The 25,278-nt window shown below is 34.7% G+C and overlaps 1 protein-coding gene across 1 annotated transcript in view; it reads left to right on the top strand.

The window, feature by feature from the left end:
• The first annotated feature begins 6,038 nt into the window (after positions 1–6,038).
• The window catches only part of LOC133993568 (E3 ubiquitin-protein ligase CBL-like), a 29,512-nt gene continuing 10,272 nt past the window's right edge, over positions 6,039–25,278 (top strand). The window contains exons 1-6 of the mRNA XM_062432558.1: positions 6,039–6,309; positions 10,818–11,065; positions 18,150–18,296; positions 19,325–19,481; positions 21,001–21,122; positions 23,766–23,903. Coding sequence (XP_062288542.1) covers positions 6,166–6,309; positions 10,818–11,065; positions 18,150–18,296; positions 19,325–19,481; positions 21,001–21,122; positions 23,766–23,903 — 956 coding nt within the window. The 5' untranslated portion in view covers positions 6,039–6,165. The remainder of the gene's footprint in view (positions 6,310–10,817; positions 11,066–18,149; positions 18,297–19,324; positions 19,482–21,000; positions 21,123–23,765; positions 23,904–25,278) is intronic.

Genomic DNA, 25,278 nt, shown 5'->3' with positions numbered 1-25,278 from the left:
GGGTATACATTAGGGCGTGGCTACGTTGTGATTGACAGGTTGATTGGTTCACAGGTTCAGGAGGGCGCCTCATGCTCCTCCTGATGCCCATATAAGTAGAATCCGTGTTTTTATTTTTCCCAGCATGCACCGGAAATGTTCAAGATGGCGCTGCCCAGATCCGAAACTATTGGCTTCTGAGCAGCAGTCCACAAACCAATGGGTGACGTCACGGATGTTACGTCCATTATATATACCATTAGATTTCTGCACCCTGAAGAGTCGAGTATTGAGTCATGCTGAAGTGCAAATTTAAGTCAAAATGCATCTAAATATACTCTGAATATTTAGTTATCACATACAGAAAAATATCAAACAATATGATTAACTATTGGTAAAAAAACATGCAACCAATTCTGTCAACTAATCTTTATCATACGAGTTAAAACTAAAACTCTCAAAGCCACAAAAGGGGGAATCAGTTCAGCTTTCATCGATTGTCTTATATAATGCCAAACTGGTTTTATTTAAATATTAGTTGTTCGTAATCAAATGTCAATTCCTATTTGTTCAGTCCCTCACCTTTTAGTCTTCACATGCAGCACAAGAAGACGCCTGTCATCAGGAAGTGATTTTTTTTACATTTACATACAGTTCAGGGTCTAATTTGTATTACAGTATTACATTTAAGAGACGAAAACACACCTTAAAAACGTTTATTTTAGCCAGAAATCTTATTACATTTCTTAATATGAACCAGAAAATACAAAGATGGGAATATTTCAACTTTTTAAAAACATTTTTTATTGAGTATTGATATTTATTTATTTTTAAAAACACTGTTTATTCCACATTTAATATCATTAGTTGAAATCTTTATGTTCTCCAGTGTTATATAACATTGGACATTTTATAGTGTGACTGTAAATGCTTTTTCTGCATCAAACAAAAAGTGTAAAAACTGAAGAATAAACTCTCTGAAAGCTTCATGAAGGATTAATCACTGATTTATAAATGACTGATGAAGTTATTCATGAATGATTTGTGGTTGAAATGCCAGAATATGAACAGTATGAAAGGGTTAATCATGTTAATATGCTTTAAAACTGGCAGCTTTTCTATACAAGTTGCAGAGTTTTGGGGAATTTAAATGTGTTTCTCCACCTCTCAGGCTGCCACTGCTTTCCATTCATTTCACTTTACAGCATGTTCACACCTACAAATTAACATAACCTGTGAAATAAAAGGTGCAATTAAAGATAACTCTGCATTTTTTCCTGCAGATTTTTATTCCTTCCAGGGTGGAGAAGAGTTTAAAACATCATCGAGGCTCTTATTGTTCCTTCGGTTGGACGTTTGACAGAAAGATGAATGTGCATCTTATAACATGACCGGAGGGGATCTTTAACTTAATGAATAGTAAATGGAAAAAGCCTGTTTTTGGTATTTGGCCAAAATTCTTCAAGTGGTGAGAGACTCAATTGGGGGGGGGGGGGGGGGCTTTATCCCCCCTTAGTTTATACAGTAGTGTTACAAAAAGCAGTGTGTAGTCAGAGTCACATTTCAGATGTCTATGAGTTGCTAACAGCTCCACCAAATAGTGATTTTTCCCTCTGAACTTCTCACATGGTTTCATATCAATAAATGTTCAAATGATCCAATATTTCAGCAAAAATCAAAGATTAGAGAAAAAGTCCAAAAAAAATGAAAACACATTTGTGAATCAGAACTTAGTTTTTTCTTCTTTCCTCTCCCATTAGTCATCTCACCACCCTTCACATTGATCTGCTGACCCTTTGGAGGGGCCCCACCCCTAGGTTGGGAACCACTGGACTAAACTAGCTAACTGTATATAAAGTAGTGTAAACTAGCTCCACCTCCAGCAGCTACAACAGTAACATGCTGCTCTAACACTGATGCTTCACTATTAATAATCTAATGATGTCATAATAATAATATATCAGTCAGAGGACCAAACCACTACTTTTACTGTAATACTGCATACTACATCACTCATAATACTGCAGTACTTTTACTGTAATACTGCATACTACATCACTATAATACTGCAGTACTTTTACTGTAATACTGCATACTACATCACTCATAATACTGCAGTACTTTTACTGTAATACTGCATACTACATCACTCATAATACTGCAGTACTTTTACTGTAATACTGCATACTACATCACTCATAATACTGCAGTACTTTTACTGTAATACTGCATACTACATCGCTCATAATACTGCAGTACTTTTACTGTAATACTGCATACTACAACACTCATAATACTGCAGTACTTTTACTGTAATACTGCATACTACATCGCTCATAATACTGCAGTACTTTTACTGTAATACTACATACTACATCGCTCATAATACTGCAGTACTTTTACTGTAATACTGCATACTACATCGCTCATAATACTGCAGTACTTTTACTGTAATACTGCATACTACATCACTCATAATACTGCAGTACTTTTACTGTAATACTGCATACTACATCGCTCATAATACTGCAGTACTTTTACTGTAATACTGCATACTACAACACTCATAATACTGCAGTACTTTTACTGTAATACTGCATACTACATCACTCATAATACTGCAGTACTTTTACTGTAATACTGCATACTACATCACTCATAATACTGCAGTACTTTTACTGTAATACTGCATACTACAACACTCATAATACTGCAGTACTTTTACTGTAATACTGCATAATACATCACTCATAATACTGCAGTACTTTTACTGTAATACTGCATACTACATCACTCATAATACTGCAGTACTTTTACTGTAATACTGCATACTACAACACTCATAATACTGCAGTACTTTTACTGTAATACTGCATACTACAACACACATAATACTGCAGTACTTTTACTGTAATACTGCATACTACATCACTCATAATACTGCAGTACTTTTACTGTAATACTACATACTACATCACTCATAATACTGCAGTACTTTTACTGTAATACTGCATACTACATCACTCATAATACTGCAGTACTTTTACTGTAATACTGCATACTACAACACTCATAATACTGCAGTACTTTTACTGTAATACTACATACTACAACACTCATAATACTGCAGTACTTTTACTGTAATACTGCATACTACAACACTCATAATACTGCAGTACTTTTACTGTAATACTGCATACTACAACACTCATAATACTGCAGTACTTTTACTGTAATACTGCATACTACATCACTCATAATACTGCAGTACTTTACTGTAATACTGCATACTACATCACTCATTATACTGCAGTACTTTTACTGTAATACTGCATACTACATCACTCATTATACTGCAGTACTTTTACTGTAATACTGCATACTACATCACTCATTATACTGCAGTACTTTTACTGTAATACTGCATACTACATCACTCATAATACTGCAGTACTTTAACTACATCACTCATAATACTGCATACTACATCGCTCATAATACTGCAGTACTTTTACTGTAATACTGCATACTACATCACTCATAATACTGCAGTATTTTTATTGCATCTTTATGTACTTTTACTGTAATACTGCATACTACATCACTCATAATACTGCAGTACTTTTACTGTAATACTGCTTACTACATCACTCATAATACTGCAGTACTTTTACTGCAATACTTTAACTACATCACTCATAATACTGCAGTACTTTTATTGTAATACTGCATACTACATCACTCATAATATTGCAGTACTTTTACTGTAATACTGCACATTCATATCGCTCATAATATTGCAGTACTTTTACTGTAATACTGCATACTACATCACTCATAATACTGCAGTACTTTTACTGTAATACTTTAACGACATCACCCATAATACTGCAGTACTTTTACTGTAATACTTTAATTACATCGCTCATAATACTGCAGTACTTTTACTGTAATACTGCATACTACATCGCTCATAATACTGCAGTACTTTTACTGTAATACTGCATACTACATCGCTCATAATACTGCAGTACTTTTACTGTAATACTGCATACTACATCGCTCATAATACTGCAGTACTTCTACTGTAATACTGCATACTACATCGCTCATAATACTGCAGTACTTTTACTGTAATACTGCATACTACATCGCTCATAATACTGCAGTACTTTTACTGTAATACTGCATACTACATCGCTCATTATACTGCAGTACTTTTACTGTAATACTGCATACTACATCGCTCATAATACTGCAGTACTTTTACTGTAATACTGCATACTACATCGCTCATAATACTGCAGTACTTTTACTGTAATACTGCATACTACATCACTCATAATACTGCAGTACTTTTACTGTAATACTGCATACTACATCGCTCATAATACTGCAGTACTTTTACCGTAATACTGCATACTACATCGCTCATAATACTGCAGTACTTTACTGTAATACTGCATACTGCATCACTCATAATACTGCAGTACTTTTACCGTAATACTGCATACTACATCACTCATAATACTGCAGTACTTTTACCGTAATACTGCATACTACATCACTCATAATACTGCAGTACTTTTACCGTAATACTGCATACTACATCACTCATAATACTGCAGTACTTTTACCGTAATACTGCATACTACATCACTCATAATACTGCAGTACTTTTACCGTAATACTGCATACTACATCGCTCATAATACTGCAGTACTTTTACTGTAATACTGCATACTACATCACTCATAATACTGCAGTACTTTTACTGTAATACTGCATACTACATCACTCATAATACTTCAGTACTTTTACTGTAATACTGCATACTACATCACCCATAATACTGCAGTACTTTTACTGCAGTACTTTAACTACATCACTCATAATACTGCAGTACTTTAACTGTAATACTGCATACTACATCGCTCATAATACTGCAGTACTTTTACTGTAATACTGCATACTACATCACTCATAATACTGCAGTACTTTTACTGTAATACTGCATACTACATCGCTCATAATACTGCAGTACTTTTACTGTAATACTGTATACTACATCACTCATAATACTGCAGTACTTTTACTGCAATACTTTAACTACATCACTCATAATACTGCAGTACTTTTACTGCAATACTTTAACTACATCACTCATAATACTGCAGTACTTTTACTGCAATACTTTAACTACATCACCCATAATACTGCAGTACTTTTACTGCAATACTTTAACTACATCACTCATAATACTGCAGTACTTTTACTGCAATACTTTAACTACATCACTCATAATACTGCAGTACTTTTACTGCAATACTTTAACTACATCACCCATAATACTGCAGTACTTTTACTGCAATACTTTAACTACATCACTCATAATACTGCAGTACTTTTACTGCAATACTTTAACTACATCACCCATAATACTGCAGTACTTTTACTGCAATACTTTAACTACATCACTCATAATACTGCAGTACTTTTACTGCAATACTTTAACTACATCACCCATAATACTGCAGTACTTTTACTGCAATACTTTAACTACATCACTCATAATACTGCAGTACTTTTACTGCAATACTTTAACTACATCACTCATAATACTTATATACTTTTTACTTCAGTAGTATTTCTCATGCAGGACTTTTAACTTGTGTAATGGAGTATATCATCACATGTCTTTTATTAAACCTTATTTACATACAGCCGTTAACCGACCTTTTACTGTGAAGGTCTGAGCCGGATATCCGTGTTTACTCTGCTGACTTGTCTTGCTGCTGCTGCTGCTGCTGCTCAACCTGTTTGTTTGTCTCATTAACACCAGACTCTATTAAAACAAGAAGCCGGGTTTGATTTCCTCAAGGCTGCCATCGCACAGGAGGAAGAGAGGAGAGACAGCAAGCACGACAACATGACTACTATCTCCTGAGGATTGTATTATTTTTTTAAAGGGTTTTTAATTTTTTTTTTTTCTCCCAGATGTAGCTTGTGAGCTAGCTGTTCTGCTCTTTGGACACATTTCATCTTGACACCTTTTTATTAGCAGTGTTAACTGTGCAAAAACAACATATATTTGTTGGGTTTTTTTGCTGGATCTCAAAGGATAATCCCCCCTTTAGTTGTGAACCGTAGCCCCGGGGCTAAACCCCTGGTTCGCTGACCGAATTAATGGCCGGAAACCCAAGGAGGGGCGCCGGGCTCATCGGCTTGATGAAGGACGCCTTTCAGCCTCACCAGCAGCCTCTGCAGCCTCATCAACCTGCTGTAGTGGACAAAAAGATGGTGGAGAAATGCTGGAAACTCATGGATAAGGTAGTGCTACTGTCTGTATGTGGTTGGCATTGACTTATGGACATTATTATAATATATTAATGGGGTTTAAATAGGTAAACATTGTGTTTAACTCATGGATAAGGTAGTGACAGTGTCTGTATGTGGTTGACATTTACTTATAGACATTTTTATAATATATTAATGGGGTTTAAAGAGGTAAACATTGAGTTTAACTCATGGATAAGGTAGTGACAGTGTCTGTATGTGGTTGGCATTGACTTATGGACATTATTATAATATATTAATGGGGTTTAAATAGGTAAACATTGTGTTTAACTCATGGATAAGGTAGTGACAGTGTCTGTATGTGGTTGGCATTGACTTATAGACATTATTATAATATATTAATGGGGTTTAAATAGGTAAACATTGTGTTTAACTCATGAATAAGGTAGTGACAGTGTCTGCATGTGGTTGACAGTGACTTATGGACATTATTATAATATATTAATGGGGTTTAAATAGGTAACTAGTATAGCTAACTCATGGGTAAGGTAGTGCTACTGTCTGCATGTAGTTGACAGTGACTTATAGACATTAGTATATTACATTAATGGTCTTTAAACAGGTAACTAGTATAGCTAACCCATGGGTAAGGTAGTTACAGTGACCTATAGACATCATTATAGTACAACTATGGGCTTTAAACATGTAACAACTAATGGATAAGGTAGTTGACAGTGACCTATAGACATTATTATAATATATTAATGGTCTTTAAACAGGTAACTAGTATAGTTAACTCGTGGATAAGGTAGTGACAGTGTCTATATATGGTCAGGATAAGTTGACAGTGACCTATAGATATTATTATAATATATTTATGGGGTTTAAAGAGGTAAACATTGTGTTTAACTCATGAATAAGGTAGTGACAGTGTCTGCATGTAGTTGGCATTGACTTATAGACATTATTATAATAGAGAAATGGTCTTTAAACAGGTAACTAGTATAGCTAACTCATGGGTAAGGTAGTTACAGTGACCTATAGACATCATTATAGTACAACTATGGGCTTTAAACATGTAACAACTCATGAATAAGGTAGTGCTACTGTCTGTATGTGGTTGGCAGTGACTTATAGACATTATTATAATATATTAATGGGGTTTAAACAGGTAAACATGATAGCTAACTCATGGATAAGGTAGTGACAGTGTCTGTATGTGGTTAAGATAAGTTGACAGTGACTTATAGACATTATTATAATATATTTATGGGGTTTAAACAAATAAACATGATAGCTAACTCATGGATAAGGTAGTGACAGTGTCTATAAGGGTAACAAAATGTGGAAAATGTTGAGTTTTGTCCCTCACATCCTTCTCTTTCATTACCATTATGATGAGTTACTGCCTCAACACTTCACCTCAAACATATCAAAATAACTCATTTACATTGAAAGTTGCAACGGCCTTATTCTTATAATCCTATATGGTCAAGTTAAATTGAAAGTGACCTATCAGCATCATTATAATAGTTACATTTATGGTCTTTAAACATGTAACCAGTATATATAACTCATGGGTAAGGTATGTTGAGTCCCACTTAACACACATATTCACACTCATATCCTTCGTCTTCATCACCCTTTTTTTTGTTTTTACCATTGAAGTTTTATAAGCAATACTATTTTATAATCCGTTATGAAATGGGATTAACCTCAGTCTCAGTAAATCCTGCAGTATTGGATTTAGTTAGAGTCATATGCCAAAGGTATTTTTTGACATTCATATTGAACATTTTAACCTCCTGAAAATGAGATTAGCTGTGTTAGCGGTTGTGTCCCCAATGCATTTCTCTAATTGGGATCATTTGTAGTGAATTAGGTCACAGTGGAGGTAAATCTGTCATCTGTCACTTTGCCACCTTGTGTTTGGCGTCAGATCTTAAAAGAAATGTGTGTGCATGTGTGCGTGTTTTCATGTCCAATGGGGGGGAAAAAAAGGCTTTAAGTTCCATGCCCTCATTTCAGGACTGTCGTTGTAGTTTTATCTCTTGCTCAATCTCAACCGATAGAGGAAGAAGAGATGAAAGTGAGAGACGAGCAGTAGCAGCAACAGAAGGAAACACACACACACACACACACACACACAAAAAAAAAAAGGGGGTCAGAAAAGTAGAAAAGAAGCGAGGAAGCAATCAGATAAGACAAAATACCACCACACACATTGCACACACTAAGCAGTTTACTGTGCAAAGATGTGGCTCGTCGAGGGTTTTAAATAGTCCCATAGTTGAGTTTTATGGTGTCATTGACTTCGAAGGGGGGGAATTTATTGCGTTGATGTGATCTTATGCCGGTATCAGCACGATGAATGATGATACAGCACTTATCTCGGACTTCTTTTTCCCTATTGCCCCTGATTTATTACATGATTAAAGCAAACACTGAAGTAAACAGTCTGCAGTGTGTGTGCGTGCACTGATGTGATAAACACACTTATCCTTCCTGTTTTTATTGTTTAAGCTAAAGTATAAAATGCACAATTCTTCCTGGGGAAAACCCCCCAAAATAAACCAGACTTCTAGATACAAATACACTGAATATTTCACAAGAGACTGACCATTTACGCTGTCCGATATGTGTCGAAATATCTGTTTTAAAGATATAATAAGCCGCATTTTATGTATATTTAACCCTTTTTTAAAATCTAATTAAAGTGTAAGTTTACTGTTTCAGACATTTTATAAAAAATTAAGTGTATTCTTAAACTGTAAAATATCACATATCTTTGATAACCACATTTATAAATAAAAGAAACAAACAAAGAAGGCGTTTTTATGTATATATATATAGATTATCAACCAATATACATATATATCAGTATTGGCATCAACCCCAAAAATCCAGTATATTTCAGACTGTATTTGTTACTGGATTGACACAACACTACAGTTCCTTAATTTATTATAATACAGTGTTGTTTTTGTTCCCTATTGTGTCGGGTTTTAAAGGGTAATTCTGGTTTATTACAGCTGAGTTCTGGGAATGCAAAGGCCAACAGCAACGGATGAGTTATAAATAAATCTTCAGCTTACCTAAACTTATTTTGAAGAGAAAAAACACACAATGAGGAACATTACATGTATTTGCTAACTGTCTTTTATAAATGGTTTACAGACTCTGTTACTGGTTCAGCTTTGACGTACTGAGCTGAGTATCATATCGTAACTAGTAGAAGTAATGATAGAAGTAGTTCTCTATAACTACAGGCCAGGTTATCAGTAGCTTTTCCTCCTTTTGGAATATGCCTAACATTTTTGGTGACTTCCTGACCTTTTCTGTAGTACCTCTACTGGGACAGAAACAAGATTTATTGTAATGACCCTGAAGACAAACTTTACATTTTTTAGCCTCACTATCAGTGATGAACTCTGGCTAGTTTAGTTAGTGTAGTTTATTTCATTTAAGTTAAAATTTACACAAAAAATGACAGATAATGACCAGGTGGGGAGTTTCGGTCCTCTGAAATGAGGCCAATGCGGAAGTAACTTAAAACTGCATTCTATCAAAAGGCCACCAGGGGGCGACCGTTTTGGTGTCAAAAGGACTTCCGTCTCTATACAAGTCAATGGAGAATTCACCAACTTCTCACTTGATTTCTAACCTCAGTAAACGTTTTCAAAATGTGTTTATGGTCTCAATCGCTAGTTTAAAGCCTTCTTCAATGCAGTATGATGTTCATTTGGGACATTTTGGCCTCCCTGATTTTATATTTGACGATAAAGCAGGGTATGCATTAGGGCGTGGCTACGTCGTGATTGACAGGTTGATTGGTTCACAGGTTCAGGAGGGCGCCTCATGCTCCTCCTGATGCCCATATAAGTAGAATCCGTGTTTTTATTTTTCCCGGCATGCACCGGAAATTTTCAAGATGGCGCTGCTCAGATCCGATACTATTGGCCTCCGAGCAGCAGTCCACAAACCAATGGGTGACGTCACGGATGTTACGTCCATTTCTTATATACAGTCTATGATAATGACAGATAATATACACTAGAGTTAGGGCTGTGCGATTATGGCAAAAATTTAAATCACGGTTAATTGAACTTTTAACCTCGATTACGATTAATGAACGATTATCTCCAACCTTGATGAACAATTATGTATTTTCACAGTTTCTTTTTCTTTTGTATTTTACACTGCTGCCCTCACACATGAGTATCTTTAGGGAGTGAAAATAATGATGTTTTAAGGTGTGACGCTGTAGTTAATGTCTAGTTAACTTGATTAGAAATATGTAAAGATCATGGTTTGGGTTAAAATGATCACTGGAGACAAGTTTTCAAATTCCTTAAAAGATATGCAACCTTTGTTGTCATGGCAACAGTGAACACCACCATTAATTGAACTGGAGTCCACCTAAATAATGCCAAAATTGCACAATATTACAGACAATAATAGAAGGCGTTATTTGTGTGCCTGTTACGTTGTCTTATTTCGTTAAACACCATCTTTGGGTCGTCGTGTGTTTCCTCGTTCAGGTGGTGCGTTTGTGCCAGAACCCCAAGGTGGCGTTGAAGAACAGTCCGCCTTACATCCTGGACCTGCTACCAGACACCTACCAGCACCTACGCACCGTCCTGTCCAGGTACGAGGGCAGGATGGAGATCCTCGGGGAGAACGAGTACTTTCGCGTCGTCATGGAGAACCTGACCAACAAGACGAAGCAGACCATGAGCCTTTTTAAGGAGGCGAAGGAGAGGATGTATGAGGAGAACTCCCAGCCCAGGTAGACTTATGACATGATGAAGTTTCTTTTTTTTTTATACTTAACGTTTAATAAGTATTTTATTATCAGTCTTCAGTGCAACAACTTCCATTTCTACCATAATATTAACCCTTTGTAGGTCTGCTCAACCGTTTGTGTCATATCTCGTCAAAAACTAAAATCTATTGAACCCATTTAACTTTTTGGGGCAATCTTTACCACTTGTATGAGGTATGTAATGCACAGACACACCATCAGATTGTGTTATGGTTGCTATAGATACAGGTTGTTCTATGGTTGCTATAGATACAGGTTGGTCTATGGTTGCTATAGATACAGGTTGTTCTATGGTTGCTATAGATACAGGTTGGTCTATGGTTGCTTTAGATACAGGTTGTTCTATGGTTGCTATAGATACAGGTTGTTCTATGGTTGCTATAGATACAGGTTGTTCTATTGTTGCTATAGATACAGGTTGTTCTTTAGTGTATGAACGAAGAATAACACAAATCACTGTTGACATCAGAGATCCTGCTGGAGACATTTTTGAAGTTGAGTTTCATTTTTTCATCTTGTACATGAACAGAATGAGTCTCTAACATGTTTTTAACAGTTTTGAACAAATGAGGACTGTAGAGGTCTGTAAAACATAAAGTTTAGGGTCAATGAGGGACAAAAATATCCATGTTTTCCATGTTGTCATGGCATCAAAGAGGAAGGAAAAGCAAATAAATGATATTTTAAAATAGCACTTTCTTGGTGTGACCTACACTGGATTAATGTGATAAGGATTACAGCAATCATAGATACATTTTTGCACATGACATTATACAATATATATATATATAGGAGTAGAGAGGTAACTAAGATTATAAGATATGATGATAGCAGTGTCTACTAGGGCTGGGTATCGGTGCTTGATATCTTTTAAGGGATCGACCAAAATAATATCAAGTAGTATTGAAACGTCTCCCGTCAAACGATACCTGCAGTCGATTCTTTTTGCACCCAGAACTAGATAAATATGATTATTTGTACGGACTTACTCACAGCCAGCCAACAGCAAGCGTTCTTCGATTTAATGCAACATGTGATTGGCCCACTGCCACAGCAGCTACGACCCGTCTGTGGTGGTGAAGTCGTGGTGAATTAGAGTTAGCGTGCTTAGCAGTTCAGCAGCCAAGATGTGACACCTAAACGCTCTAAAGTGTGTCTACACTACACGCCTGTTACACCGGATAAAAGACAGAGACCTACATGTGTTAATGGGAATCTAATGAAGTACTCAGTTGGTATCAGTATCACTTTAATGGTATTTGGATTGGTGCTGGTATCCATAGTTGCAGCCGTCAATCACACCACTAATTAGCTATTTAGCCTTTGCATCTCACGGATTTCCTTAATAACATCTAACTAGTTATCTACTGTATGCAAATCAGCCTGTAACTATTTTACGTGTAATCACTTTCTTTTCCTGCTGCTGTGAGTACTTTAAAAAAAGATTTCTATCTGTCGTTTCTTGTTAATTCTTCTGGCAGATCATCTAATTAAAGTGATAGACATTTATAGTCCTGAAATGTGTTGTATAGCTTCCTAAATATTCTCCTAAAAACTTTCCATCATCACAATAACATCATGATGTGAAAGGAAAGCGTAATAAAGAGGCTGATCACTGTTGATTTATAGTAGATGATTTCATCTTAGGGGCCAAAACTAACCATTACTTTCATTATCGATTTAATAAATAAATAGTTTGGTCTGCAAAGTATTAGAAAAAACACTGAAAAATGTCTTAAAGCACATTGTAATTGTCAAGTTCTGCCTTAATTTAAGCAGTTTCCCCACTTGAAAGGGATGGATAAGTGTCTATGCAGATTAGACCAAACAGCTCTTCTTTCTATCTTCCATTTATTTTCGGTTGTAATGGTTTGACAGACTTGGAGCCATGAAGCAGGTGAAAACCTTTTAACAACAAACCCACAAAAGAAAAGACAATATTATAAACAGTGTACATGTATTGTAAATGCAAATTTCGTGTATTATTTTTTACTCCCAACAGCAGAAAAAGAGCAAACATAAACACTTACGAACCCACTGTGCATCCCTTCCCCTAAGGGTGCTGAATAAACATTTAAATGCAAATAAAGTGACCCGTCTATGATCCTGTATCGCTACAATGTAACCAGTAACTGTTTGCGTTAACCATAAACTGGTTTAAACTTACAGTTTACAGCTTTTAGGGCGTAATCACACTAGGCAATCGTACCGTGCCCAAGCATGTTTGCAAGTGTACCGTGCTTGAGTACGGTACACTTCCCTGGTACGGTACGGTTGGAAGAGGTGTGCTTGAGCACGGTACACTTGGTCACGCATGCGCACTAGGGATTAATATTTTCCCGAAAATAAGAGATTTTAAATCCCGGGAAAAGAAGCCAGTTTTCCAGGGAATCCCGGGAAATCTACGATTTTTAAAAAGCAACACTAGCTGAGCCCTGGTCATTTCAAGCAACACTCAATGCAACGCGGATACATTATGTATGTATGGGTTCCCAATCCAACCATTTTTTGTGTATTATTGGATCATTATTAAGGCAAAAGAACTCAATTTATGTCCATCGACGTTATAATGAATAGTCTTAATATTAGTTTGCATCCAGAGTGCTGCGTGGACTTCATTACATCTGCTGCACCGTTGCTACCACAATTATGACATGCTTAGTTTATTGTCTGTAACTGTGACCCCCATAAAAGTAATATTTTACAAATCTGCATTTTATAAACTAACGAAATTCGTTAAAGTAAGTCATTTGGCGACTTCTAAGTCATTAAACTAAGTCTTACTTTTACTGGAGTAAAGAGTTGAATCAGGACGTCTGCTTTTACTAGTCTTTTTTACACTAGTATCTAGTGGCGCTTTTCCACTACACCGTTCCAGCACGACTCGCCTCGACTCCCCTCGGTTCTTTTTGCGTTTCCACTAGGGAAAGTACCTGGTACCTGGTCCTTTTTCAGTACCTGCTCTGGTGAGGTTCCAAGCGAGCCAAGCCGATACTAAAATGTGACGTCGACACACTGCTGGCCGCTGATTGGTCAGAAGAGTTGTCGCTGGAAGAGTCATGAGCCGTCCCACACAAGAATCAAACCCGGCATTTTTAAATACCAACAACAGCGTTACAACCATAGTTACAACCTATACAGCTCAATTTTCTTGCTGTGTGTGTCAGAAAGCCTCATACAGCAGCAAGTACACCACTGCCTCCATGTCCTCCATTGTTTATGTGTTTTGTGTCGCGTATAAAACGAAGTCACGGCAGTTTCGCGGAGCCGTGCTATGACGACCCCGCCCAAGTTGAGTAGGTACTTTTTTGTAATGGAAAAGGAACCGTGTCGAGGCGAGGCGAGTCGTGCTGAAACTGTGTAGTGGAAAAGCGCCATAGTACTGCATACTACACAGGCATGACTCAGAAGAACAAGCTTGCACTTTTTAATCATCATTGTGTTACTAGATCGGCTGTGTTGTGTTTTACCATTGCACAGCACGCAAACACACACCTGTGCATGTTTTATGAGAGTAAACTGTCTATATGTTTTTGTGCAACGTGTCGGAGGTAACCGTGCTTGAGTACAGTTGGGTTTGAGTAATGTGAGCGCAGGCCAACGGGGGAGGGGGGACATCCGTGCACCGCTTCAGCACGGTACGGAACAACTGGCCCTGGTGTGAGTGCGCCCTAAAACTACATTTTAAACTGTTTCACCATTTCTTATATTGACATTTAACACTTTTTTAAAACATAAATCACTTGAGATACATGAAATCATGAAATGTTTTAAACTGACGTATAAGGATTTATTTAAAAATAATAAATATGGGAATATCTATTGCAGTAATTCAAACATTAAGAAAGGTTGAGTACACATAAATACATATGAAAATAGTAAATTAGGTGTTTTATGTGTTTTCCCATCTAGATGAATTAGAACTGACCTTAAAAAAGTCATGTGGTGCGACCATGATCTATCTTAAAATAAATGAATTTAAGTGTTTCGAAACAAATTATTTGCATGTCTTTTAAGTTTTTGTAAATAATAATCTCATATTTATGTTTCTATAATGTCACAGTTGACTTCTTAAATGTATGTAAGACTTATTTTTCCTGTAAATTGCTTAAAAATGATTTTAAAAAATGTAAAAATACAATTCAGTTAAGCATACTGTATCAGTGATTAATATTAAAAGTGATATTTTACTCTGAATTTAATACAGTTATTGGTTTTATTGGTCGCACCACATGATATTTTGTCACTTTAAATAACAGAAAAATGACTAATAACTTGTGGTTTTTGAAAAGTTAAAGTGTTTACATATAAAGGAAAGGTACTATACACATATATGGTATTTTTTTAAATCAATTTAAACCTTTTTCTAACTGAAAAAAATGCAGTTAGACTGAAAATGTCACAGTCACGTCATTGACCCATGTACTTTTAAACTGTATGATGTTTTTAACTTTAAAATTACCAAATATTTCCGATATGAAATATAATGAACTAAATGTCACAGAAAACCATTAATAATGTGTCAAAAATCAAATTAACTCATTTACATATTAGTGGGTTTATTTAAATCATCCTATATGGTCATGGTATCATTATAATATATTTATAGGCTTTAATTAACCAATAAAAGACACTGATATCATGTGCTTTGTTATTTCTAAGGTCATTAATTTCCACACACACAGGCTCCATTTTTAACTCTTTTTTCCGTCACAGTAGTGAAATGTAAACCAGACGTATGACCTGAAGTAAAATCAGTAAAATGTATAATAAAGGACGGTGATTTGTCTTTCGCAACATCGACTTCCTCTTTCACGGAAAGACATTACTAAGCAGAAGTTCATCCTTCCTGTGACTCACTGATGTTTTAATCGAGCGTTTCCTCAGAAGAAAAATGTTGAGACAGTTTTTGTAAATGTCACCACGTCTTTAAAACCACGAAGCACAGTCGTGTTGACAGAGATTAGTATTAAATCTGTTATAAATTTCCTAAAAGATTTTAAACACACATGCAGTAATAATGCTGGATATTTAAGCTCTGGATGCTCAAAAAAGCTCCTAAAAGAACTTGAATGAATAATAATAATGATAATAAACTTTATTTTTATAGCAGCTTCCCAAACTAAAGTTACAAGATACTTCACATAAAACTATATACACCATTTAACCCTTAAACAGGCAACATGCACCAGGAGACACATATGGGTCAATGACGTGACGCCTACATTTTCAGTCTGACTGCATTTTTTTCAGTTAGAAAAAGGTTTAAATTGATTTTAAAAATACCATATATATGTATAGTACCTTTCCTTTATATGTAAACACTTTAACTTTTCAAAAACCCAAGTTATTAGTCATTTTTCTGTTATTTAAAGTGACAAAATATCATGTGGTGCGACCGATAATACCAATAACTGTATTAAATTCAGAGTAAAATATCACTTTTAATATTAATCACTGATACAGTATGCTTAACTGAATTGTATTTTTAATTTTTTTAAATCATTTTTAAGCAATTTACAGGAAAAATAAGTCTTACATACATTTAAGAAGTCAACTGTGACATTATAGAAACATAAATATGAGATTATTATTTATAAAAACTTAAAAGACATGCAAATAATTTGTTTCTAAACACTTAAATTAATTTATTTTAAGATAGATCATGGTCGCACCACATGACTTTTTTATTCAGTTCTAATTCATCGAGATGGAAAAACACATAAAACACCTAATTTACTATTTTAATATGTATTTATGTGTACTCAACCTTTCTTAATGTTTGAATTACTGCAATAGATATTCCCATATTTATTATTTTTAAATAAATCCTTATACGTCATTGACCCATATATACATTTATTATACCTTCATAGGGGCAATATATCCTCAAATAAAATCCAAAATATACAAAATATTTTTAAAATTATTTGTGGAAATGTTTTACTGAGGTGTAAATGAGATAACTAGTAACATCAAAGTAAATAAAAATAATAATTAACATTTAATTTTCCACTCTTGCCTGTTTTTAATGGTCAAGCACAATAAAATAAAATAACAGAATATCAAACATAAAAACACAATAATCAAGCATAAGTAAATGAGACATTAAAACAAATAGACAAACAAGCTTAATTTGTCTTGTTTGGTAAATGATAAATTCATATATAGATATTTTTATTAATGCCTTTTTTAATGTGTTTTTAATTTTATTTCCAATTTTTATTGCTGTATTTATTGATGCTCTCTCTATTGTTGCTGCTGTAACATTATAAAGTTATATTATCTTATCTCTTCCAAACCAAAGTTACAAGATGCTTCACATAATACAATATAAACCATTTAAACACAATAAAAATAACTCAAAAACACAATAAAATACAATAGTCAAGCATAAATTAACAACAAATTAAATAATAAAAAAATGGAGACATGCAGTATAAATACAAGCATAATTTGCATATTACTATGTTTTTAATTTCCAATTGTTTTTATTGCTTTTGTACGATTTATTTATTGTTCTTTATTCATTTTATTGATTGTATTTCCATTTTTTCTGCTGTAACATTGTAAATTTCCCCCCTGATCGTGTGACTAATAAAGTTATATTATCTAATCTTACAAAGCAAAGTTACAAGATGCTTCACATAATACAATATAAACAATTTAAACACAATAAAATTAACACAAAAACACAATAAAAAGCAATAGTCAAGCATAAATAAATGACAAATCAAACAAAAAACAACAGAAACAAACGAGCATAATTTGCCTTTTTTTGGTAAATGATGCATTAATATATAGATGTGTTATATTATATATTATTTACAATTGTTTTTATTGCCTGTGTACTTATTATTTATTGTTCTTTATTCATTTTATTGATGCTTTTTCTATTTTTGCTGCAGTAACATTGTAAATTCCCCTCTGATCATGTGACTAATAAAGTTATATTATATTATCTGTTTGACAGGTGATGTAAATTTAGCTTTTATACTAAGTTTTTTTTTTTTTTGTGATCTTTTGTTTTTTCTCTACACACTCGCAGGCGAAACCTCACCAAGCTGTCTCTGATCTTCAGTCACATGCTCGCCGAGCTTAAAGCCATCTTCCCCAACGGACTCTTTCAGGGCGACAACTTCAGGATCACCAAAGCAGACGCAGCGGAGTTCTGGAGGAGGTCATTTGGGGACAAGTGAGTTGGGTTTTTTCTACTTTTATCAAATATTTAATACTAAATAAACGGTGTATATTTAGGCTTAAATGTTTACGTAGAGTATTAGGGCCATACTAAGAGGAAGAAAAATAAAAAAATACAATTTTGGAAATTATGAGAATAAAGTCGTAATATTACGAGAAAGACTTCTCATAAAATTACTACTTTATTCTCGTAATGTTACGACTTTATTCTCGTAATGTTACGACTTTATTCTTGTAATATTACGACTTTATACTCGTAATGTTACGACTTTATACTCGTAATGTTACGACTTTATTCTCGTAATATTACGACTTTATACTCGTAATGTTACGACTTTTTCTTGTAATATTACGACTTCATTCTCGTAATGTTACGACTTTATTCTTGTAATATTACGACTTTATTCTCGTAATATTACGACTTTATTCTCGTTATATTACGACTTTATTCTCGTAATGTTACGACTTTATTCTCGTAATATTACGACTTTTTCTTGTAATATTACGACTTTATTCTCGTAATATTATGACTTTATTCTCGGAATATTACAACTTTATTCTCGTTATATTACGACTTTATTCTCGTAATGTTACGACTTTATTCTCGTAATATTACGACTTTTTCTTGTAATATTACGACTTTATTCTCGTAATGTTACGACTTTATTCTCGGAATATTACAACTTTATTCTCGTAATATTACGACTATTCTCGTAAAATTACGACTTTATTCTTGTAATATTACGACTTTATTCTCGTTATATTACGACTTTATTCTCGTAATGTTACGACTTTATTCTCGTAATATTACGACTTTTTCTCGTAATATTACGACTTTATTCTCGTAATATTACGACTTTATTCTCGCAATATTACGACTTTTCTCTTTGCTTCCATCTGTCCTTCCTCCCTTTCTTCCTTCCTTCCATTTGCCTGTTGTTCCTTCCTTCCGTCTTTAAGGTTTTTCAGGTTAGGTTCCTGCTGAACTTGTTACTCTTTGTGCCCCTTCCTCCCTTTTTATAGGACCATAGTGCCATGGAGGACCTTTCGTCAGGCTCTCCACGAGTTTCACCCCATCAGCTCAGGCCTGGAGGCGATGGCCCTCAAGTCCACCATCGACCTCACCTGCAACGACTACATCTCTGTGTTTGAGTTCGACATCTTCACCAGACTCTTCCAGGTAACGATTTATTTACAACACTGTTTACTTCAGTAGATCAATATAGAAGCTTTCAGTCATTTAATGAGTTGAGAGAATCGAAGCTGATGCAGCGTGAAGTGGGAAAAAAAATGTTGTCAAAGAGATTCATTGTTTTTGGGAGATGAGTGCAAAGCTAGCGTGTTTCAGCTCGGTTCATCTCTCCTTTTTTAGTGAGTCAGGCGTAACTTTCTTATGATTCATTCTTAACTCAGCAAGTTTTAAATCTGCTGTGTTGCATATCAGATCCAGCAAGGAGTTCAAATGTTAAAATAAATGCATGAATGAACTTTTTAAACCTGAAACTTTTTAATAAACTTTTAAAATTTCTGCTTTTAATCCATTTTGAGAGAATATATTAGAGGATTATGGCAAAAATGTCTAAGTGGTGTAACCATAAAAACTTTGTACCAAATAATTCAACTTGCTTAAAAACAGTAAATTGTCAATAAAACACCATATCAACTAGTTTGGCATGATCTTACATTATAACTTTATATTAAATAAAGGTAATGGAATACAATTGTTCTAAATATTACATTTACTCTGGTAACCATGGAGACCAGGAAACATTTACATGTTTTAAATGAAGTCATTATTAGTATAAGTCCACTTAATCTTTGTGTCGTCCTTCTTTCCTCCTGTTCTTCTTCCCTCCTTCCTTCCTTCCATCTGTCCTTCTTCCCTCCTCCCTCCCTCCTTTTCTTCCTTCCTTCCCTTCCTCCCTCCTTTCCTTCCTTCTTCCTTCCTTCCTTCCTTCCTTCCTTCCTTCCTTCCTTCCATCTTTCCTTCCTTCCTTACTTCCATCCTTCCATCCTTCCTCCCTTCGTTCGTTCCTTTCCTCCCTTCCTTCCTTCCTCCCTCCTTTTCTTCCTTTCTTTCATACCTTCCCTCCTTCCTTCCATCTTTCCTTCTTTCCTTCCTTCCTTCCTTGACTCGAGGACAACAGGAGGGTTAAATACACTGTAGGTGATAAAATATGTAATATTTATCATTCTTTTGTGGTTACACCATTTGACATTTTCAGGAGCATTCAGTCTTACTTTTGGTAAAAAATGGTGCAAATGTCATTTCAAATGACATAAAACCAACAAAAATACTAAATGTACATTTTAACAAACCTGATGCTGCTTTTAAACTATTTTTAACATATTTTTGATTTGCTCATCTTGCCAACCCTTATTTATCACTGACCCATAAATATGACTGATCTCTAATGATGCGTCCTGTGAGAGTGTGATTTGGGCAATTCATTGTTTTAACTCTTAACTTTTTGGATTTGTGATTAAATGGAGTTTGTCTTAATCAATACAGTCAAGTGTAATTAGGCTCCAGTAGGTTTAGGACTATATGGGAAACCCCGAGTCACGAGTTACATTTCTGTGGTGGAAAGTTTGACAGAAAAGCCGAGCATGGCCTTAAACAGCTGATCTCCGTGTGTGTGTGTGTGTGTGTGTGTGTGTGTGTGTGTCTGTGTGTGTGTGTGTGTGTGTGTGTGTAGCCGTGGTCGTCTCTTTTAAGGAACTGGAACAGTCTGGCAGTCACACACCCCGGTTACATGGCCTTCCTAACGTACGATGAAGTCAAAGCCCGACTGCACAGGTTCATCCACAAACCCGGCAGGTGAGACGCTGACGTGCTTCTCTCAACGACAAATATATTCATAAATAAACATCTGAACGTCCTGTGCATCCTGTGAAGACCAGAAATACACGTAACCATAGAAACCAGAGTGCATAGAAAAGTCCCTTCCTCAGGAGTTTTTTTTTTTTAAGTTTGTGTGTGTGTGAAAGTAAGTAAGGCTGCAACTATTTTCATTATCGATTCAAACAGTTTTTTATAGTCTAAACCAGCGGTGTCAAACATGCGGCCCGCGGGCCAGAACCGGCCCACCGAGGGGTCCAATCCGGCCCATTTTCCTTCCTGTGTTCTTTTCCTTCCTTCCATCTGTCCTTCCTTCCTACCTTCCTTTTTTCCTTTCTTCCTTCTTCCCTTTCTTCCTTCTGTCCTTTCTTCCTTCCTTCCTCGCTACTTTCCTTTTTTCCTTTCTTTCCTCCTTCCTTCCTTCCTACTTTCCTTTTTCCCTTCCTTCCTTCCTCCCTTCCTTCCTTCCTACTTTCCTTTGTCCTTCCTTCCTTCCTCCCTTTCTTCCTTCTGTCCTTTCTTCCTTTCCTTCCTCACTACTTTCCTTTTTTCCTTTCTTTCTTCCTTCCTTCCTTCCTACTTTCCTTTTTCCCTTCCTTCCTTCCTCCCTTCCTTCCTTCCTACTTTCCTTTTTTCCTTTCTTCCTTCCTCCTTTTTATCCATCTGTCCTTCCTTCCTACCTTCCTTTGTCCTTCCTTCCTTCCTCCCTTTCTTCCTTCTGTCCTTTCTTCCTTTCCTTCCTCACTACTTTCCTTTTTTCCTTTCTTTCTTCCTTCCTTCCTTCCTACTTTCCTTTTTCCCTTCCTTCCTTCCTCCCTTCCTTCCTTCCTACTTTCCTTTTTTCCTTTCTTCCTTCCTCCTTTTTATCCATCTGTCCTTCCTTCCATCTGTCCTTCCTTCCTACCTTCCTTTGTCCTTCCTTCCTTCCTCCATTTCTTCCTTCTGTCCTTTCTTTCTATCTGTCCTTCCTCCCTTTCTTCCGTCTGTCCTTCCTTCCTTTCTTCCGTCTGTCTGTCCGTCCTTCCTTTTGTATGTCCTTCCTACCTTTCTTCCCTCCTTCCTTTTGTCCATCTTTCTTTCCTTCCCTTCTTATTTCCTTCCTTCCTTCCCTCCATCTTTTTAATGATCCGGCCCACATGAGATCAAATTGGTCTATATGTGGCCCTTGAATGAAAATGAGTTTGACACCCCTGGTCTAAAATGTCGACGACAGCTTCCTAAAAGTCCAAGATGCAACCAGAAATGTGTTTTTATGTCCAGACTAACAGTCCACAACTCTAAGATATTCAGTTTACTGTCACAGAAGACTAAAAAAAACCCGGAAAATATGACTTAAATGACTTAAAACTATAATTCAGTCATCAGAATGGTTTTAAAGGGATAATCAGAGTCATTGGAACATTTTGCTGCATTTCAATCAATCCCATTTTATATTTTAAAGCACTTTTCATTCAGGTTAATGTAGTTCAAAGTCCTTCACAAGCTGATAATGAAACAGAAAGAGTGTCGACCAAAGATAACATAAAGAAAAGAAAAGAAGGAACAAAAACAAACAATAGACGGCAAAGAAAAACAGAAGAAAATGAAACCAGTGCACGCAAGAGAAAATAAGAATAAGAATAAATAATTAAAAATGAGAGAGAACAAGATACAAGTTTATTAAAAGTTAGAGTAGACTAAAACTATATAAAAAAAGATATATAACTTAATAATAATAATGATGATAAAATAAATGTTGACAACATAAAAAGGGAACTAAAACAAAGAACTAAGAAAAAAAGACCAATGCATGCAAGAAAAAATAAGAATGATAAATATATTTATTTTTAAATTAAAGTAAAAATAATAATAAATGTGGGTTTATTAAAAGGAAGAGAGTAAAAAAACTAGGTTAAAATAGATTAAAAAGACAAAAAAAAAGTATAATAAAATAACATAAGTGTAGACTAAAGACAATATAACGAAGGAACAAAAAATAAAGAGCAAATTACAAAGAAAAATATAAATTTAGAAATAAATTGAGACCAGAAAATAAGTGTTAAAAATGTAAGAATATATAAATAAAAATATCTAAAATTAAAGTGTTAAAAATGTAAGAATTAAAAAATTAAAATATCTAAAATTAAAGTGTTAAAAATGTTTAAATAAATAAATAAAAATAATATCTAAAGTTAAAGTGTTAAAAATGTTTAAATAAATAAATAAAAATAATATCTCAAATTAAAGTGTAAAAAATGTTAAAATAAATAAATAAATAAAAATAATATCTAAAATTAAAGTGTAAAAAAATGTTAAAATACATAAAAATAATTTCTAAAATTAAAGTGTTAAAAATGTTAAAATAAATAAACAAATAAATAAAAATAATATCTAAAATGAAAGTGTTAAAAATGTTTAAATAAAAAAAAATAATATTTTAAATTAAAGTGTTAAAAATGTTTAAATAAATAAACAAATAAATAAAAATAATTTCTAAAATTAAAGTGTAAAAAATGTTAAAATAAAACAAAATAAATAGATAAAAATAATACCTAAAATTAAATCAAGTAAAATAAATCAGAGAAGAAAATAGTTTATTTTTATAAGTGAATTAAAGTTGTCTCTCTATCGTCTCTCTTGCAGCTACATCTTCAGGCTGAGCTGCACTCGGCTCGGCCAGTGGGCCATCGGCTACGTGACAGCTGACGGGAACATCCTGCAAACCATCCCCCATAACAAACCGCTCTTCCAAGCCCTCATTGATGGATACAGAGAGGGATTGTGAGTCCCACCACAAACACAGTGTCTATGCACCACTTCACAGAGTACTATAATGTTATAGTTTATACGCGCCTTAAAGGGGATGAGCTACAAAATAAAAGAGAAAATAATAGACTCCAGAAAAGCTGTTTTAATCAGGATATTTAAGGTATTGTGTTTACTTTGCATTAATGTATTATTATAACAACTGTAGCGGTTATTAACCCTTTACATACTGTTCATATTCTGACTTATAATCCATCTCCACTCCAATTCACATTCATAAATTCCCCCCATCAGTTATTATTCTATGTATGGAGGGAAAAAAAGACATTTAAAATCACTATTTTATGCACCAGGATAACATTTAATGGAATATAAAGAAAGCAACAACATGTTTGAATGCTGATTTTTTTTTTTAGCATTTTGTAATAAAAACAAGTCAAATTTGGGCATTTTCATTCACAAAATGTGTATCAGCTGCACAAAAATGTAAAGAAATGATGCATTTTATTTCCATTGATGTATATTCAGTGTCACGTTAGGATAAATCCACCTAGAGGAAATGAGTAGTGGATGTTTTTACAGCTCTTAAATGTAAAAATAACATTAGTAAGTAAAGGGTTAAAGCTTGCCACAGGAGTCACAGCTGCAGCTAGTTACACTTCTCATGGCTTCACACACTAACTAACTAACTAACAGTGCTTTCATGTTTGACTGAGGAATGGCGGCCCTGTTATTTACATTATATCTGTTTTTATAAATAGCTAAACTTATCACTTCCTGTGCAGCTTTACAGTTTCACAACAGCGCAGGGAGATCAGAACGAGCGATTGGGACAAGTTTTTTTTTAGCTGAATGCATTCTTCATTTCATCGTCTAGAGTCTGGCTTATTTCACTAGTTCAATAAACAAATGCTTTAAAACAGACAAATGAGCAGAAATAACAGCCGTGCAGCTCATTCTGCTCTTTGATGATGATGATGATGAAGAGAGCTTTTATTGTCAGCTCAGATTTCCCAAAAAACAATTTATTCCCAGTGTCTAAACATCCAGAGGAACGTTTCCATGGCGATCGTGCATCGTAATCCACGTTTCAGCCGTCACTACTCTGCAAAACAAACATCACTCCACCAATAAATGAGTAAATATTTACAGCCTACGAGGGAAAAGTAACTGTATGAAGGTTTTTTGGAGTGAACTTCTAAGTGCAGGAGCCACACGCAGCCCAGTTTGATCTCATGTGGGTCGAACCATTAAAACCACTGCATGATAATTTATAAATAATATATAACGTGGGCCTGTAAGTGCTATATCAACAGTATTATGTCTTAGTTTTGTTTTATTAATGCTCATCAAAGAAAAAGCTCATAAAACATGCACAAAATCTTTGCAG

This window comes from Scomber scombrus, chromosome 14 (genome assembly GCF_963691925.1).
Source record: "Scomber scombrus chromosome 14, fScoSco1.1, whole genome shotgun sequence".
Classification (NCBI taxonomy): domain Eukaryota; kingdom Metazoa; phylum Chordata; class Actinopteri; order Scombriformes; family Scombridae; genus Scomber; species Scomber scombrus.
Note: the sequence above shows the minus strand (reverse complement) of the source record. Positions and strands in the feature narration are given on the sequence as shown.